This window comes from Saccostrea cucullata, unplaced genomic scaffold (genome assembly GCF_032062105.1).
Source record: "Saccostrea cucullata isolate Sc308-1 unplaced genomic scaffold, CSIRO_AGI_Scuc_v1 ctg571, whole genome shotgun sequence".
Classification (NCBI taxonomy): domain Eukaryota; kingdom Metazoa; phylum Mollusca; class Bivalvia; order Ostreida; family Ostreidae; genus Saccostrea; species Saccostrea cuccullata.
The window spans coordinates 146,932-167,167 of NW_026932178.1; the positions used below are offsets into that span (position 1 = coordinate 146,932).

Consider the following 20,236-nt stretch of genomic DNA (forward strand, 5'->3'; position numbering starts at 1 on the left):
AATCTTCTTCTCAATAACCGCTGTGCCAGGAAAGATGAAACTTATGGGGAAATATCCTCAGGTAGTGTAGATTAAAGTTTGTTCAAATCATGACCCCCGGGGGTAGGGCGGACCACAATGGCCGACCAAAGTTTTACATAGAAATATATAGGAAAATTCTTTAAAAATCTTTTTCTCAAGAATAGCAAAGCCATAATTGATCATATTTTTTATGGAAACATCCTCAGGCAGTGTAGATTCAAGTTTGTTCAAATCATGACCCCCTGGGGTAGGGCTGGGACAAAAATGGCCGACCAAAGTTTTACATAGAAATATATAGGAAAATTCTTTAAAAATCTGTTGGTACAAAACTCTGATTGATTATGATGCAAATGATTGACACATATGAGACAATAGATATCCCATAAACTCTTTTAATTGTGACCAATTGATGTTCACTATTCTCCTAATTTACGTCATTTCTAATTATGAAGTGGACCTATCAGAAATATCAAATTTATGTAAGTTGTTGATTGGTTGTTAGAGATTTACTGAGAATATCGAAGAACCAGTAAGAACTGTTTGATATCCTTTTGTTGATTGGTAGTTAGAGAAGTTAGAGTATTGTTGGAAAATATTACCAATCAGAATTGTTAAATATCCTCTTTTTGATTGGTAGTGAGATGTTTTATTGAGAATATCTAACCAATCAGAACCGTTTCATATGTACGAAATGATGTCACAAACATGACGTAAATTTCAGTTTTTTATGAATTCTACAGAAAAATGTACATATTTCGCAATATTCTGAGTAAAAGTCATCGAGCGCATGTGTGTTCAGGCTCAATATTTTGATATAATATGTAGAATGATAATATCAATGAAATAAGTAAATATTGTTCCTGAACAAACTTGCGCTCTTTAAATTTTTAAGCTAATATTGTTGAAATTTTGTCCATTTTGTCCTCTTTCTGAAAAAGGATATTAAATCGGACTAGTTTGTGACGTCATAAAAACAAAAATTGTGAATAAACTACTTTGAAACAATATAAACAACATCGTCTATTTTTACATCAAATACCAATCCTCAGTTTTTCTGCCAAAATCTACTCTGCTCTGTTTTTTGCCAAAAATGATATCAACAAGTATTTGAATTGAAAAGAGCATTTATTACAAATGCCAATGAAATATACAGCAGTATTGTTTGATATTAAATATATGTTACACCTGTCACAATGAAAAATTAAAAACAACGAAAAAGGTACATACATTAAAAAATGAAATGCATATCTTAAATTAGCCCTAATTAATATAGAACAACAATGCATATAGAACTCTAAGTATGTACACAATAAAAACACACATGACTCAAATGGCAAAAAAGATGGGACTTGATAAAAAAAAACATGCCCATAATAATATGTTTTGTGAATTTATATTTCTCAAACAATTTATCATGTTTATTGAATTCAGCACATTTTAGGAAGTTTTCAAATTGGACTTTGGGGGGGGGGGGGGGGAAATATATGCAATATACCGCATATAGTTCTTTCATAACTATATGACGTCTATAAGAGTAAATAACTTAATTTTAGTTGTAACACGTCTTTTGATTGGTCAAACGGTTTTATCCATTTTGTATAACATAACTTGCCTACGTCACAATGAGTTACGTCAAAAACGTATTATAATCCGCTTGACGTTAATATTTAAAATATGCTTTATTTGATGCCTTCCTATCCGAAGGAAAGAATGGAAATCTTGTCTTATTGTCCATATTGAAATAAAATTATAAGAAATGAAGCTTATTTCAACTTATGTTTTCCGATATAACAAAACTTGGGGCAGTTTAGGCTTTTTAATAAACCGCTTCGGGGTATATAAAGCGTAAACTGCCCCAAGTTATGTTATATTGGATAACATAAGTAAAAAAGTTAAAATAAGCTTCATTCCTTAAATAATATAGCAGAGTCCGCGTAACTATTGAATCATCCTCGTATAATAGAAATAATAAAAAACATAAATAATGTGTATGATACTTTTTAATAATTAATTTCAGAATAATGCCAGCTCTATCAGATACTTTAGTAAAGAAGCCAATAAAAACGGAAGGGTTGCGAATCTTTATTATTTATGTCATTAGTAAGTGATTTCAACATACAAAACTCAACTTTATTTAAGACCGGAATGTTTTTAAGTGCTGCTCTGTAAATTCATGCTTTCTCTTTATCTTAAAATATGTTTCTGATAAATAAGTCTGGCATGATTGAATCATTCCAACGATGGATACGTCCCTCTTTATGTAAGAATAACATCTAAAATCTAAACAATCATCAATTAGTCTAAATTTTCACTGAAAACAAAATCAAAACTACAACACGTTTTTGGAGCATACTCCAAATTTTAAAGAATTGCTTTTTATCGGGTTCTCATTTTTCATGCCTTTTTTTCTCTCAAAAATACATATCATAACACTCATTACATTAAGTATTATCAGTAAGTGTGTTTCGTAGTCAGAAAAACACCATCAGCTATTAAAAAAAACTTCATAATCATTAATATTTTCTTGGCATCGGTGCATTTAAGGTCATCAGGTTCATCACATCGACTGGATCAGGCTTTGGTTCTGCATTATTATTTGAAAAAAAAAATAATGTCACTGATGATCTTACTTCTAATAGTGTTTATTCACCATGTTTTGAAATTTATACGTATGTTACATAAAGGGAAATTAACTTTAATGCAACGTCTTACAAATACTGTAAACAGTATGAGTAAGGACAAGGGCCACAGGAAGAGGGAAGTTTGTATAAATAAAAATATTGAAAAAAATTTTCCATGCAGGCGTCGCACTGTCTCACTATATATATATATATATATATATATATATATATATATATATATATATATATATATATATATATATATATATATATATATATATATATATATATATATATATATATATATATTTATAAAGTGCGTGATTTTTAAAAATTAAAATATAATGTATTAAAATACGATTTGATGTGATTTTACTCAAAATATCAGCCTCAAGAATCAATATGCTGCACAATGCCAGTAATTTAAAAGGAAATTGTATTACTATCACTCCTTTTCCTCCATTTTATGTTTGTAGTTAAAAGCAGCTTGTAGAAATATTCCAGTGCTTTTTCTGATCTTTTTGCATGTTTTAAAATCAAAATTGTTATAATTTTAAGAATCCCTACACTTTATAGACTAATTTGAGGATGTCATTATTCCCTAACAAAATTTAACTATAGTTTACTATAGGTAACTATAATGAAAATTTTGACACTTTGATTTACTATGAAACTTTACTCTAGAACTTTTTTGAAGATTTAAAGCCTTAATATATCTTAAATTACATACTAATGATGTACTTTTTTGATAAAATATGTAAATATACAAGGAATACTTAAATCAATTCCAGAAAAGTATTTGTAGGAAGTTTAAAAAATAAAATATATTTATCTGAAATTCATAGTAAAAATACTTTGATTTACTAAAGTGAAAACTTTGATTAACTATAGTAAACTATAGTTACCTATAGTAAACTTAATTAACTATAGTTAACTAAAGTACTTTTTTATTAGGGTTATTATTGCATTTTACTCTCATCGAACAGAGATGAGTGTAAATCATACAACAATGTTTTACTTGATTGATTGTATATATTGTTTAACGTCCCTCTTGAGAATTTTTAACTCATATGGAGACGTCACCGTATGCCGGTGAAGGGCTTTAAGTTTAGACCTATACTCGGCACTCATGGCCATTGAGCAGTGAGGATTCTTTATCGTGCCAGCGCCTACCGTGACACGGGACCTACGTTTTTAAGGTCATATCCGAAAGACCCGTGACTTTCACTTCTAGTGCCGATAGCTTGGCGAAGGAACAGTCACTACCTTTGTTTACGTCTTAGGTATGACGCGGCGCCGCGAACGAGAATCGAACCCGGGCCTCCCGATCACGAAGCGACTAGGCTACCGTGACCGGTATGTTTTACTTGATATAAAGCCTCAGGAGCAAACCCCTTTTAGCATAATGATTACTCTATAAGTGAAGTGTGCTCAGCCTGATTAGATCCAGAATCTGCAAGAAATAGCAGGAAGCACTGTATTCAATTGATCGATACATCCATCTTTTACAAATAAATCAAGCCAATTTCAAGGTTTTGTGAATCAGCTGACATGATGTTGTTCTGTTTCATTTATATATGAACACAGATTCTTGCCTTTTTTATGTACACTACAAACATCATGCAGTGACCATTCTATTTTAATTCATAGACTGAATCTATTGAATTTCAGATAACCATGGCAGCTGGTTTGGTGAAGATGTACATTGACATTGAAGAAGACTGGTAATTTTTTGAGTTTTATTCATTAATAGTCAGATTCATAATTTAAATAACAAGGGTTACAGTTAGCGCAAACACAAAAGTAAGAGAGATATGCACTTGTTTAAAATTGCATGATACATTTGGGCCCTGTAGTTTACTTTTTAGCTTAAATGTGCTTAAGGCTCAAATGAGCTTTATTTGTTTTCTGCCATCGTTGTGTCGTCATACGTTTTTTTAACATCTTTATTCTCCATCTACAGACTCATTTGACCATTTTCAACAAAACTTGGCACAAGGTATTCTTCTGTAAAGGAGATTAAATTTTGTTTTAAAAAAGGGTGCCACCCATTTCCAAGGGGAAGAGGATAAAAAAACAGTAAACTAGTATTGGGTGGGATAATTTAAAATTCAATTCTTAACAACAATTAAGAAACTCAAAACAGTTTTATACCCCTAAGTGGATATCACTCAAAGTCTTGGTGTGAATATTTTTTTCATATCCCACTGCTGGGACGTCACAATGGGATTTTCTGTTGAGTGGTTGTAAAATATTTTTTTTTTGTTTTCAACGTGTTCAATACAGAACATACTCACATTCGGAATGTTTCTTAACAAAGAAAATATGGTATCAGAAGAAATTTATGTAAATGATATACTCTTTCAGGCGAGTTTACAAAGGTCTGACGTTTAAATAATTGAGGGATTCCATTGACAAATTCCCTGTATTCTCATTTTTGTAGCCGTGCGTATTTTGTGGTATGGTTCTTGTCTGAGAGATTGTTGGTATGAGTAAAGAGCAGCATGGAGGTTCCCTGTCACCTGTTGACAGATCCCTAGAATCTGCCACGATATGTCTCTGTAATTTAAATCTATAATCTGTCCCTCATCATATTGAACTAGGGTCTGTAGATCATCTAGAACTGTTTGCGTTTTCATTATATCTACATGTAGGTAGCACAAGATCTCTAGCATGTATAACAGTATAAAGGGTGGGAAAGTTAATGCACACGTCTTGTTCTGTAGACTAGCCTGTTGTTCTGGTATCAATTCACTGATGTAATGTATTCTATCGTCGAGAGTAATATGCCATGCTACAGCCTGTCTCATTTTTGTAGACCAGGACTGCCCCCCTACAGCTTCAGTGTATATTTCTGTATCTTCATTTGACCTATACAACACATATGGCTGTGCTAACTTGACCTTGATCATCTCTATAATAGATAAAGCGTTCATGTATCTAAGTGTCTTGTAATAATACATGGCTATATACTGCATGTCAGTAATAAAACCAAACCTGGCTACTAATTTTAGCATGTGGCAGGAGATTTTGTCAGTTCTATACCTCAGTTTGTTTTCAAACATGTTAGTTTCCATGTGTAATGTAAAAGCAGTTTTACAAAAGACAAGAGATGCAATTTTTTGTAACATTATGACTTGAAACTGTGTCAGCAAGGGTAATTCTATCATCTGTTTTATTGTATGTAGATATCTCATACAACTTTGTACGTTAGAATTGAAGTAAACTGCCTCATTTCTTGCTATTTCATTATATAGGAATCTATCAAACCAAGCCTTAGAAATTAGAGTTTGTTCATCAGTACAGATGGAGATTCTGGGATTTTGAAGGACATTTATAATATGAGACCTAATGGAGGGACTGTGTAGCAGGCATGTTAAACCCTTCTCATACAACCCATACAGTCTCGTAATTAAATGGTGTTGTTTGTCTCCATGCATTTTACTCAGAAACATGTTGTTTTCTGGAATGAAAAAGTTAGGACAGACCCCCTCATACACCCATTTGAGAATGAGTTTAAAACAAACCCAGAATCCACCAAGAAGATTTTGTGGACACCAGTGAGGTATTGTATTTTGTTGAATCGCCCAGAAAACTGCTGTCTTCGTGTGATAGGAACACAGTAATTTATCATCATCATTTAGTCCTTTGTTAATTATTTCTGTGAAGAACAGTTTAAGCAAGCCGTAAGTTAAGAATTGACAGTGGTTCATTGAATTAATAAGTCTTTGTTCTGCCAAAGAAAAAGAAATTCTCCATTCATGGTCTTCATGATTTCCAAGCTTGTGTCCGATTGCAACAAAGTGACATCCACTTTGTACTATATCACCAACAACATCAGGCTGGGGCCATGAGTGACATCTGTCTATCCATGAGGAAGCAGATGGAGGCCAAAAGTCACAAACAAAACAAAAGGCATGGTCATATTCTAGCATTCCAAATGTCCCATTGGAACAAGGTCCATGAAGAATGTAGTTGGATGATGTTGGACACATTATATGCCTCAATTTCGAACTAGATATATAATATCTGTTATACATTGTTACACAAACGCTCCGAAGGAATCTGTCCATGCTTGGTGACAGTAAATATAACAAAGTAAATCCTGGTGGACTATCAGAATAATCACAGAGGAACAGTGTTTGTCTGTGTGTGTTATAATACTGAGACTGAGATAATTCCCAGATCACACGCTGATTCTTTGGCCAGATCATAGAGTCTAGATCTGATTCTTTCAGTCTGAAACCTTCTCCTTGACTTCCACTCAACATCACACAGAATCCATCAATTGTCGTTTTGTTTTCTACCATATCATTGATGCCCATCATATCTCTTCTCATGGCCACTACTTTTGAGGTCCCCACTTTTAGGCACAGTCCCAAAAACACTGACTCTGATATACGTTGTATGGCTGACCTGGAAATAATTATACAAATATGGACTCAATGTAGGTCAATATGCATTTATAATGACCCAAGGTGACAGATATTGACCGAAGATACATGGAGTATATCGACCAAGGGCGCTAGCCCGAGGTCGATATACTCCATGTATCTAAGGTCAATATCTGTCATCCTGGGTCATTATAAATGCATATTGACAGTGCATTTAGTCCTTATTTATTATATTATATGAATAATATTTTCCCATATTTATTAATATCACATCCAATTCTATTCGAATTGGAGGCTTTTATCGAAGAAAGTGTTAATTTCCCATATTACAAAATCCATAGATCCGCCTATAATCCCTATAATCAATTAGAGTTATTCCCCCTGAGTCAACTTCCGTTAATCCTTTTTCATTCACAGATTATATGAATGAGGTTGGTGCAATTTTAAAGGATAATTTTTTGCAAATTTAGATATTTAGAAAAATAGTTAATGGGTATAATACATATGGATGTTTTTGTTATCTATTTGGTAGTTGTTTGCTGCAATCAATTTAGGAGTATTTATTCATGATTTCCCGATGATCCTTGATTTTATAATGATAATTTTTTCTAGCGTCTGTTGTGGCCATTTTGTATTAGCCGACCACGTTGTATCTATATAAGTTTTCATTAAAACAGATTATATGATGTAAGTATGTGATAAGATATAATGATTATTAAGTCAATTATCTTGATCGTTAGGATTTATATCATATTGCTTTGGCTTAATTAAATTTTCTTTGTTTTATAAATTGATCCGACACGTTTCAGATTTCCATACCAAGGGGAGATTAAAAAAAAAAAAAAATAAAAAAAATAAATAAAAATAATAATAATAATAATAATAAAAAAATAATAATAATAAATAAATAAATAAATAAAAAATTAGGCTAACTTTATAAAAAGAAATAATAAAGCATGTGAGAATGAGGAGATAATTAATTTAAATTTCTTCTTACAAATATAAAAAATAATATATAAATTATATATATATATAAATAAAGAATTTTCTTTTCTTTTCTGAACACGATGCCACCAAGAGCTAAGAAGCGTAGAATGGCTCAACCAGCAGCGACTGCCAGTGCCACACAGCAGCCAAGTGGTAGTCAGGCTACGGTGTCTGTGAATTACCAGACGTACTCGTCGACGGCGTCGGCAGGATGTCCAGTACATGTACCAATACCACCGACCCAGGCTCCATCAACTTCCGTTGTGGGGGAAGCGCAACCCATGTTGACGACAAGTGCAGGGCCATCCTTTGCACCGACCACCTCTGGAGCAACAATCTCAACTCCAACAGATGTTGGTACCACCCCTGCTCCTGTCCCATCAATACATATGATTGGTATGAATGTTTCTAGCACAGTCAAACAACGTATTATTAGTGGGCAGTATATTGATTTGGCCACATTGGTAACACCAAAATCAGGGTCTGATGAAAAGAAATTAGTTATGAATAGTATGGGTGAGATAATTTATAAAGATGCCAACCCAAAAAAGGTAGAAAATATTGAGCAATGGACTGACCTTATGCTCATATTTGCAAGTGTGTACTTGAGTGCACATCCCGCCAAGACTCTTGACCTACTTAAGTACATACAGACCGTAAGAATGGGTGTTAGCAGGGGGGCTATATCTTGGAAAGAATATGATACGCAGTTTAGGCTGCGCAAAGAGCAAAATCCTGTGTCTTCTTGGGGTGAAATTGACTCGGAATTATGGTTGATGTATATGCATTCTGGGCCCGCTTATAACGTAACAAATGCACCCAAAACCAATAATGATAAATGCTTCAATTTCAATTACAAGGGATCTTGTGACAAATTCCCATGCATGTATAAACACAGTTGTATTCGATGTGGTAGTAACCATCCACAGATACATTGCCTTACACAAGCCTCAAACACTGGGTCCGCACAAATATTTCGCCAACAAAATTCAAGTGGTCAATTCTATGGACAGTCAAGTTTTCGTCCACAAACCACCAATGCAAATACCAACTATAAGGGGTATTCAACCAATGCAAATACCAATTATAGGGGGTATTCCAGCAGCAACACCCAGCGCCCCACCTACTCAAGACCAAGATTCCGCACCCCGCAATCTATGGCGTCTAGGTTCAACGCCTATTAATGTACACGCCCTTAAAAAATGTCTCGTCCACTATCCTAACAGAATCATAGCAAATCGCCTAATCCAAGGGTTCTCTCAAGGGTTTAAACTTCATTATCATGGGCCTAGATTACCAATTCAATGTAATAATTTGAAATCCGCGGACGATCATCCTAATGAACTTAAAGAGAAAATCGATAAAGAAATTGAAATGGGGAGGATACAGGGTCCTTTCACGAAAATACCAATTTCTAATCTTAGGTTATCTCCAATTGGGCTAGTGCCGAAGGGGGATAATTCGGGCTGGCGTCTAATAACGCACCTCTCTTTCCCGAAGTTTAGTAGTGTAAATTCATACATAGATCCTTGTGAAACTGCTGTACAATATTCATCCTTTGATTCAGTTATTCAGATGATTGCTAAATTAGGGAAGGGGGCTTTCATAGGTTAGCGAGATATAAAATCCGCATTTCGACTTCTTCCAATATTTCCCGGCGATTTTGATCTCCTGGGTTTTAAATTTCAGGGTAATTATTTCATAGACAAATGTTTACCTATGGGGTGCTCCATTTCGTGTAAGGTTTTCGAGGATTTTTCTACAATTTTGCAGTGGGCTACGATACAGCGCTCTAAAACATCAACAATGGATCATTATCTAGATGATTTTATATTTGCTGGGAGGGATGCCCATTCCTGTCAAGATCTTATGTCGAATTTTCAAGACGTCTGCGATGATATAGGTGTTCCTATTGCCGAGGACAAATCTGAAGGCCCTACTATGGTTATGACATTTTTAGGTTTTGAGATAGATACTTATCATATGCTAGTTAAGATCCCCAATTCAAAATGCTTAGAGCTACAGGGTATTTTACACCATCTCGTTGTTCAACGCAAGATGACACTCCAACAATTACAATCTGTTTTAGGTAAACTGAATTTCTTTACAAGAGCCATAAGACCAGGTAGGGCATTTCTGCGTCGGCTTTATAATGCTACAATAGGAGTTTCAGAATTACATTGTCACATAAGGATAACTCAATCAATGCGACAGGACTTGTACATGTGGATTAATTTTCTTGAATCATTTAATGGGACTGTGTATTTTTTAGATATTGAGTGGACGTCAGACAACAACATTAATTTTTACACAGATAGTTCCGGTTCGTCTTACTTGGGATGTGGTGCTTATTTCAAAAGGGAATGGTGTTTTTACCCTTGGCCAGAGACCTGGGCGTCCAATGACCTACTTAAAGACATGACCTTTTTAGAGTTAGTTCCGGTGGTCTTGGCCGTCTATTTATGGGGTAACAAACTCGCTAATAAAAAGATCATTCTCCATATAGACAATCAAGCTGTAGTCGCTATAATAAATAAACTCACTTCTAAATCAGAGCGGGTCATGAAACTACTTAGACCATTTGTCCTTGCTTCTATGAATTATAATATTCTGTTTCGTGCAGTTTACATACCAAGTAAAGACAATGTAGTTGCTGATTCAATTTCTCGTAAGCAGTGGGCCAGATTCCGACAAGCAGCTCCACATGCCAGGGAACACCCTTGCCCAGTGCCCCTATCTTTCCGCAACATCATCTCCAGCCTGAGTTTGCTAAACTTTTAGACGCCTCAGTATCTGAAAACACACATAAATCTCATCGGGCTGGAATGGCAGCATATTACAAAGTATGTAGACTCATTGATTGCACGCCATGGTCCCCTACATTAAACTCAGTCGTGCAATTCGTTTTGCATTCATCATCATCCGGCCTCGCATATGGTACCGTGAGGTCATACTTGTCTGCCATTTCATTTTATTGTAAATTGCAGAGTGTTCACGATCCAACCCCAGAGTTCTTGGTTACAAAGTTATTGCAGGGCATGAAACGTTTGAGACATAAAGTAGATACTAGACTGCCAATAACGAAAACAATTTTGCTAAATATTATTCAAGTTCTGCCCATAATATGTACCAATGCTTTTGAAACAGCTCTTTTCTCGGCTGCATTTTCCCTGGCATTTCATGGATTTTTAAGAGTTGGCGAATTAACAGTTAATACAAGAGAAGGTGATCAACAAAACACAATTCAATTCGACAATTTGTCCATTAATCACGAAACGCAATCTCTCTTACTGACTATCCGGTATTCGAAAACGGACCAGTTAGGTAAAGGCACAGTACTTCAAATAGATAAGCAGGGTGGTGTAGCATGTCCATATCAGCTCATTACTAAATACGTCAGCATCCGTCCAGAGGGTTCAGGTACATTATTTCGACACTTCGATTTATCCCCACTCACACGATATCAATTTACGGGGGTACTTTGTAAGGCAGTAAAGCACCTAAATTTGCCTGGTATCTCAGGATACAAATCTCACTCTTTTCGTATCGGCGCGAGTACTGATCTCGCGTTAAAAGGATTTTCAACGCATGACATTCAGAGATCTGGTCGTTGGAAATCTGATTCTTACAAATCCTACATTCGCATACCAAAGTTTTAATCTAATTTTAGATATACAGACAATATGGTTGGTGGGTTCATCAATAATCAAGCACGCCTTTTTGGAAGCTGTATTAAGACCAGGTGGTACAAATTTGACATTAGAAAGAAAACACATCTCACTGTGGTGGCAGGGTTATAGTGGCCTCCAGTTAAGTAAAACTAAACAAAAGATTAGAACTCTTGGAAAGGTGGGCCCTGTACCTAATTTCATCCTTATACATTGTGGGGGGAATGACTTGGGCAATGTATCGATCAGAAAAATAAGGGTGGTTGCAAAGCAGTTGGTTTTATTTCTAAGGAATCACTTTCGAAACGTAGGATTATATGGTCATTTATACTTCCGCGTCTCCAATGGCGCTATTCAGCAAATTTAAAAGCTGTGGAAAATGCACGCAAACGGGTTAATTCTGGTATAGCTGCAATTGTCTTGCAATCTGGGGGCGCAATAATTCGCCATTCAGACATTAAACCTGATCCAGCTTTATTTTTACAGGATGGGGTACACTTATCCTCGTTGGGGAATAACATTTTTCTAAACTCTCTCCAGGGGGGACTTGAGGCTATCGTTGCCCATGGTCAATCCTGCTTTCCCAATTAGCAAGGGTCCTGGGTACGGCTGTTCGTATATGCCGCTCTACCCCCACCATGGTGGCGGAGTTCCCTGGATGAGTTTCATTCTGATCCTCATCTCAGGGAACTTGTGGCGTATAAGCGGCATTTTGGTAATTATATTGTAAGCTTTGACCTCTGCACCTCCCAGGGTCAATGCTTTCTATATATATATATGGTGAACTTTGAACTTTGATGTTGTGAACTTTGAACTTTTGATGTTGTATGAACTTTGACTTACCACTATATGAACTTTGACCTTTGGTAATGACCTTGATATATGATTTGCTTTGATGTTGAATGTTGTTTGTGCATTTGATTGGGGCATGCTCTTGTCTTGGCTGCCCATTGCCCATATGATATTGTTTGTTTTGCATTTGAAACTAAATAACAGCCGTGCCCATAATATCGCCACACTTTAATAAAATTAATTTCAAGTTACCATTTGTTTGCGTTACACTTTTCTGGGATAATATCACATCCAATTCTATTCGAATTGGAGGCTTTTATCGAAGAAAGTGTTAATTTCCCATATTACAAAATCCATAGATCCGCCTATAATCCCTATAATCAATTAGAGTTATTCCCCCTGAGTCAACTTCCGTTAATCCTTTTTCATTCACAGATTATATGAATGAGGTTGGTGCAATTTTAAAGGATAATTTTTTGCAAATTTAGATATTTAGAAAAATACCCTCCTCACCCAACCCTTATTCGAATAGATTTTTGCGCTGTGTTTTTCTTTCTATTGCAGCTGTCCTACAAAAGGATCACTTAATATCAAATGGTACGGCTGTTACAAGAAAAAGTCTACCTGGAGACCAACTTAGATGAACTTTTCGCAAACCTTGGCCACTGCTCCTCCCAGGGCCAATGTTTCCTAAACAGTGACTGATATATTAACGACAAGTAAAGAAGGCACATAAGCGGCATGTAATTCGTAATAAATATATCGTAAATAACACCTCTGGCGTATAAGCGGCATTTTGGTAATTATATTGTAAGCTTTGACCTCTGCACCTCCCAGGGTCAATGCTTTCTTTATATATATATGGTGAACTTTGAACTTTGATGTTGTGAACTTTGAACTTTTGATGTTGTATGAACTTTGACTTACCACTATATGAACTTTGACCTTTGGTAATGACCTTGATATATGATTTGCTTTGATGTTGAATGTTGTTTGTGCATTTGATTGGGGCATGCTCTTGTCTTGGCTGCCCATTGCCCATATGATATTGTTTGTTTTGCATTTGAAACTAAATAACAGCCGTGCCCATAATATCGCCACACTTTAATAAAATTAATTTCAAGTTACCATTTGTTTGCGTTACACTTTTCTGAGATAATACAATGTATATCATCCTAATGTTTACAGAGATAGTATTAACCATACATAAGTTGAATATAGATTTGTCAGACTTTATTGAATGTTTTTCATAGGAACTTGTTTCGGCAATAAATTTTAACCCATAGCATAGCATATGATTATAACGCAAGACATCTATCTCCGAATAATACAGAGTACCCCATCCCCCAGATTGAGAATAGCACTTTTTTACACTTGAAGAGGAAATTATATGCACTGACAAAATATAAATACCTATGTCTTTTACGATAAGATGCAATCATACATGGCATGATTGTCTTTATTTTCTTTAGTCTCCGTAATCGCGTAAACATCGTCAAATCTCCGCTCGCCGAGTGCAAAAGTCGAATTCAACCATGTAATGGTATGTGCTAAGTATTCCGAAAAATGTTCACAGAAATCCTTGTAAATTGTCGTATTGACCAATCAGATTACCGGATTTCACAAAGTTATATAATATTAATCATTAAAGAACTAACATTCTTGTAAAATAAATGCGTCACTTTTGTAAATTAATAATATAATTATCATTATTTATAAGTTTATTTAATTTTTCTTTTACAAATATTCTAGACAGTGTAAATTTTCTTAATTAAAGATGTTTTTTATGATTCATTCATAAATGAAATAAATAACAAATTAACTAAATTATTCATTTTTCAAAAAAATGATATAAAAGTGTCTCATTTATTAATTGTTTTCTAGCAAATGTTTCAATTAATACAATAATGTAAAAAATTTAAAACTAATTTGACTGTTAACAAATTTCACTGATTCAGATAATTTAGGTATTATTAGTTATATATTGCTGTCTTTAAAACCTTACATTTGTGAGCTCCTAATGGAGTCCATTTTGAAAAGTGTCAGGTGCTACACAAAGTAGAGAAAAATAAATTCCAATATATCCACTTTAATTTTACAGTTTTCCAAGAAGAAATCCGTAGGTTCCAAATTATGATGGATTATGATTCAAGTAATGGACACATATACCATGATCTCATGTGGCACAATAGATCTACCATAAACTCTTCAACTATATCCAATTTTTGTGCAGTGCTCTCCTTATTTATGTTTGTTACTAATTACAAAATGGACCAATCGGAATTGTTAGATTTACTTTTGCTGATTGGTAATGAGAGGTTTAATTTGGAGAATATAAGAAGCAAATGTATGATATACTGTTGCTGATAGGAAGTGAGAGGCTTTATAGGGAATATTTAACCAATCAGAACAGTTATCTACTACCCGATGTAAATTGGTAGTGAGTGGTTTTACTTGGATTATCTAACAAATCATAACTGTTAAATATCTTGATTATTTATTGTTTTTCGGTGTGCACAGGATACCACTGGGATTATTTGTTTTTGATTGGGTGTTCAAGATTGTTATCGGGTATAAGAAAGGCTTTACCTATATTTTTATACTGCTAGAATTTCTAGTGATTTATTATTAATGTTCCTCGTAAGGTATTCGGCTGATTTTTGATTGAAACCAACTTAATATAAATTAGCTTATGATTACTTTTTCTTGAACTTGGAATTCCTTTGGGATAATATCCATTTGTTTGTAAATATTTCTTTACCTACAGTCATAATATAAACAACATTTGACAGGTTGTTATCCTATATTGATTTCAGTCCAGGTCCTTTTTGTATGAAAAACCATTGTTACAACGCTCAGTTCATTCTGATGATGATAAAACTGTTGATCAATGCACAGTTTATTCAACTTTATTATTTTATGTTAAGAATTTTTTTTTTTAAAAAATGACAATGATTTTGTTGTTTTTGCATTAAAAATCTCGCAATCAATTTCTGCAATACGTAATATTTTGAAATGGCATTTTAAGCCTCAATGAATTATGAGGATAAAAAGAACAAGCTGAAAAGTCTTTTGAAACAATACAAATTGTGAGCAGAGCAAGCACGCATTTAAAACATAAGAGGTGGGATCGCTTACCATGGAAGTCGAGGGATCAGGAATTCATGAGTGGACTGTTGATACTGTATCTATAGCAATATCAAACAACATTAGGAAATTTATTTCGTGAGTGATTCTTCCTGCAAAATTAGGCGTTAATAAAACCTTGCAAATATAGAGCTATATATGGCCTATCTGAGCTATAAAAAAAAAATAATAATGCGAGATTGCATATTGTTTAGATGATATATAATTATTTACTTTCCAGTTAAAGTTTTCACAAATTAAACTTCAATACTCAGTAACCTCTCTTTTGTATAGATAAATTGACTTCATACTTTTTCTGTTATTTTAAAGTGGAATCAATAAATAAATTGGTTACTGTTTTAAATTTTTGAAATCCTTGAAATGCAATTGATTTAAATTGTATAATTTACAGAAAAGTCCTATCTTCGCATGAAGTAGTAAAACAAGTTGGAAGATGGTTTTAATTTTGGTTATCTAAACTTATCAAAAATACGTTATATATAGTTTTAATGGAATTTGCAGTATCATATCAAAGAAGGATATGGAGATAAGGAACAGTATTCAAAGGAAAATTTAAATGTCACAAGTTGGTTAATATCTCAAAGATCAGTAATGTCATGCTTGATATTTTTGAAGAGATCGCTAAAAATCTCTGTAAGGACTGAATTTGTAAAGATTGATCAGTCCTCAGAAATACAAGGAATTTGTAAACTGTCTAAAGATATTCTGTAGGGGACGACCATTTCAGGGTAGGAGTTTCGGTCGGATTTTGCAAAAAAAAAAAAACAATATTCCTGCCACTTGGAAGAAAATAACCATCAGCTGGACTGAGTTGCTCAAAACACTGGTTAAATTTGGCCACTGGATAAGTTAGCCATTGGTTAAATTCTATATCCACTGGGTAACTAACCACTAGTCAAATATGTGTTGCTCAAAATAAAATTAGCCCTTGGTTAACTAACTACAGGTTAAGTGATTTAACCACTGGTTAGTATCCCACAATGCATTACACTTGTCCAGTTGTCAACCAAAAAAAAATGGCTACCATGGTAGGCCTAAATATCAAATAAGTAAATAGTGAGACGTTTTAACGTTACAACCGTATGTGGAGAAGTGGAGAAATATCGACATGTAACAGTATTAAAACTAAACAAACGCTTTATAAAAAATAGTCGTAAAATGTGAGGAAAACACAAGTCAGCTGGGATTATTCTTTGCTGAAAATTCAAGTGAAGGATGCAGTAGTAACTTTAAACACATAGAACGGGAAAGGATTAGCACCACAGGTAAGATGGATAGAATGATTGCAGAAACCTAGATGCTCGTTAAGCTGTTATCTTAGTTTTACAGAAAATATTTTAAAGACAATACCTATTCAAGACAGCGATTATTACGAGGCAAATACATCAAATCGTATCGGATCATACCTAAATAATAACTGATTGGAGTCTGGACACCTTTACTGTTTACACCATGTTAACGTCGTCTGCTATTATTCGAGGAAATTCGCACTTTGTATTATCGCTTTTATACATACCTTGACAGAAAGATCTCAGTCCAGTGGTTTCACCGTTTGTCAAATATTTCCAAAAAAGAAATAACTCTCATCACATTTATGTAAATCCTGCATTACAATGCACTAACACTGTCTGAAAGTGGGTAGCATTTTTTTTTTATTATTACAGAAAGGTCATGGTCGAATATGCAAGCAGATATAGCGAGTTCGTCACTGATGCATTTCGCTCCGTACAATTAAATTTTGCGGTGTAACTAAAATGCATTATCCCAAGTGTATTTTATAAATACAACACCTTTTAATATTAGCATCAATATATGTAGAAATTAGATAAATATATTTATGTAGATATTGTTAACATATGCATCGGAAGCATTGTGAAAGTAGAGTGGCTAATTGAATGTTGGTGGGGGTGGAGGAATGTGGGAGGGGGGCTAAACCAACAAATTAAAAAAAGGTACCCCCAATTTTCAATGCCTATATAAAGTCTATCTTTGCAAAAAAAAAAATCCTCTGATGCCTATGGATAGATATTTAGAATTTTATGGTAGATTTAATTTTGAATAAATAATTTTATTCACTTTATCTCAACGAGACCTTGCCAAAATGATAATAAAATCAAAGGAAATGGTATGCATTTAATTTAAGGCAGCAATTTAATGCAGCAGTCAACAAGAAAGATAGCTTGATAAAATAGGCAGATAAAAATATCGGCAAGGAAATGATAACTAATATTATTTTGAAAAACAAATACATGATGCAAGATCTTTCAAAAAGGGGGTAGAGGAGTGTGTGTGTCGGGGGGGGGGGGGGGGGGGGTCAATTCTCAATTGATTTTAAATATTGATGCATGGTAACCAAAGAACAATTTATCTATATCCATTACATGTATTAGACCTATAAGCAAATGACCAACAATTTTATTCATTTATAATTTTTATTTAAAATATACCTATAATAATTATTTATTTTTCAGCAAGGGAAGGCCACTTGATAAGATTCTTTGTAATGCCAACAGATTAATCCTCGAAAGAACCCATTTAAAACATTTCTGCTGACAATGAAGACATAAAAACCTATCATATCCCTGACTGTGATGTTATTCCTGCCTAATATTGCTACAAAACCACGTCAACTTGACTTTATATTACTGCATATGTCTTTTTAAGTATTCATCAATATTAAATTCTTGGTTACAATATCTACAAGCCTTTGTTTCTTTTGTTATCCCTCAAAATTTACAACAAATAATAATTTTTTAGTCATATCTATCCACTGGTTAAGAGACTTAACCCACCTCTGTGGAATGGCTAACTTTAGCCAATATTTAACGACTGGATAGCAAAGTTAACCAGTGGATAAATTTTGAGCAACAGAATTTAACCAACGGTTAAAAGTTAACCACTGGATAAGAGATTAACCAGCGGTTAACCTTAACCAGAGTTTTGAGCAACCCAATCCTGATTTTGAATGCCAATGTCTACCCCTACCTCAATCCCCATCCCTTTATGACTTTATTGAAGAATTGGAAGATTTCCTTATTTCTTCACCCTTTTTCCATATACTCTCATTAAACCATGCATTGTATATATTTTATCACTGCAAAACATATACGACATGCCTTGGTATAGAATTAATATTAATTTTTTAAAAAGCCATCTATATAATACCAATAAATTTAGTATTCAAGCTCAAAAGTCCACTAAACAATACGAAATAGGAGCAGAGCAAACGCTGTTGTCCAAAAGATTAATTTACTAATAAAATAAAAGTTTACTTTCCCTACAGAATGTCAATAGCTGTCAAGGATATGAGGGCTTTCCGATGCTGGTTTGACAGAGACCGTAGTCTGTGAGTATTTTGAGGCGGCAAATATTCAAAAACTGTGTACCCTTTACCGTATCAAAAAGACAAGAACGACAGCGTACCACCTTCAAGGAAACGGACAGTGCTAGCGCTTCAACAGAACGCTTCAAGATTTATTCCGAGAATACATCAAAGAGCTCGTGTTTACATACAACGAGATGCCTCATTCATCAACTGGATATTTACCTTATTACTTGATGTACGGACGCGACCCATACACTTATACTCCAACCGATGATAACAGTTTGTACTGATGGATTGAACTGCATTCGGAAAAGTTACAATTCGCGTACAACAGAGCAAAGGCAGAGATTTAGAGTAACGAAGATTACCGGAAACAGAGACACAATGATGGAAAAGTTAATGATGAGTTGCAGATCGGTGACTGTGTGTACGTAAGAAACTGTTCGGTTACATCACTCATGATCAAGACGATATAAAAAATAAATAAAAACTAATAAATACATATAGAAATAGATTTCATAATATCACACTATGTCTGCCCATACGACACATCTTTAAAACCATTTTGTGAGTTTTATTACCTGGTAGTGACCTACGTGCAACAATTATTATATGATTTAAAGTAAATTGATGAGCAAAACACAGTTAATTTTTTTTATATTTTGTATTTGTATTTATTCTGAATATATAGTATTTATAAATAAAAGATTAAAGTATTAAACCAGGATGTCTATGGAACGCCGTCACTGCCTTATAACAGAACACAACAGTTGCATTGCGTCAACCTTCCATTACATTATGTCAACACTTTATGACATTTACTCACACTACTATTGCATTGTGTCAACCTTATATTACATTATGTCAACTCTTTATGACATTAACCCACAATGCTATTGCATTATGTCAACCTTTCATTACATTATGTCAACTCTTTATGACATTAACCCACAATGCTATTGCATTATGTCAACCTTCCATTATATTATGTCAACTCTTTATGACATTAGTCCACACTACTATTGCATTGTGTCAACCTTTCATTACATTATGTCAACTCTTTATGACAATTACACACACTACTATTGCGTTATGTCAACTTTCAATTACATTATGTTTAGTCTTTATGGCATTAACTCGCACTTTAATTACATTGCGCCAATCTTCCACTGCATTATATCAGCTCTTTATGACATCAAGTCAAAACAATTTTACATGGTGTAAAAATGTTTTTATATATTTTCAACTCATTATTACATTATGTGCACTCTCTACTATTTG

At 34.1% G+C, this 20,236-nt stretch overlaps 3 protein-coding genes and 1 pseudogene across 3 annotated transcripts in view; 3 read left to right on the top strand and 1 right to left on the bottom strand.

Moving 5' to 3' along the window:
* Nucleotides 1-20,236, top strand: part of LOC134234595 (elongation of very long chain fatty acids protein 7-like) — a 216,358-nt gene that overhangs the window by 120,560 nt on the left and 75,562 nt on the right. The gene's annotated exons all lie outside the window — the stretch shown is intronic.
* LOC134234579 (uncharacterized) lies at nt 5,033-7,192 on the bottom strand. Its single transcript, XM_062716658.1, has 2 exons — nt 7,188-7,192; nt 5,033-7,058 (listed from the first exon to the last, which is right to left on the bottom strand). Exons 1-2 carry the CDS (start codon nt 7,190-7,192, stop codon nt 5,033-5,035), a joined length of 2,031 nt encoding a protein of 676 aa, XP_062572642.1.
* On the top strand, nt 8,104-9,425 carry LOC134234580 (uncharacterized). The gene has a single exon (XM_062716659.1). It carries the CDS (start codon nt 8,104-8,106, stop codon nt 9,205-9,207), a length of 1,104 nt encoding a protein of 367 aa, XP_062572643.1. The 3' UTR covers nt 9,208-9,425.
* LOC134234581 (uncharacterized) lies at nt 11,612-12,735 on the top strand (annotated as a pseudogene).

Bases quoted from the DNA above. Each gene is read 5' to 3' on its own strand.
- LOC134234580 (XM_062716659.1), top strand. From the start codon at position 8,104: ATGCCACCAAGAGCTAAGAAGCGTAGAATGGCTCAACCAGCAGCGACT.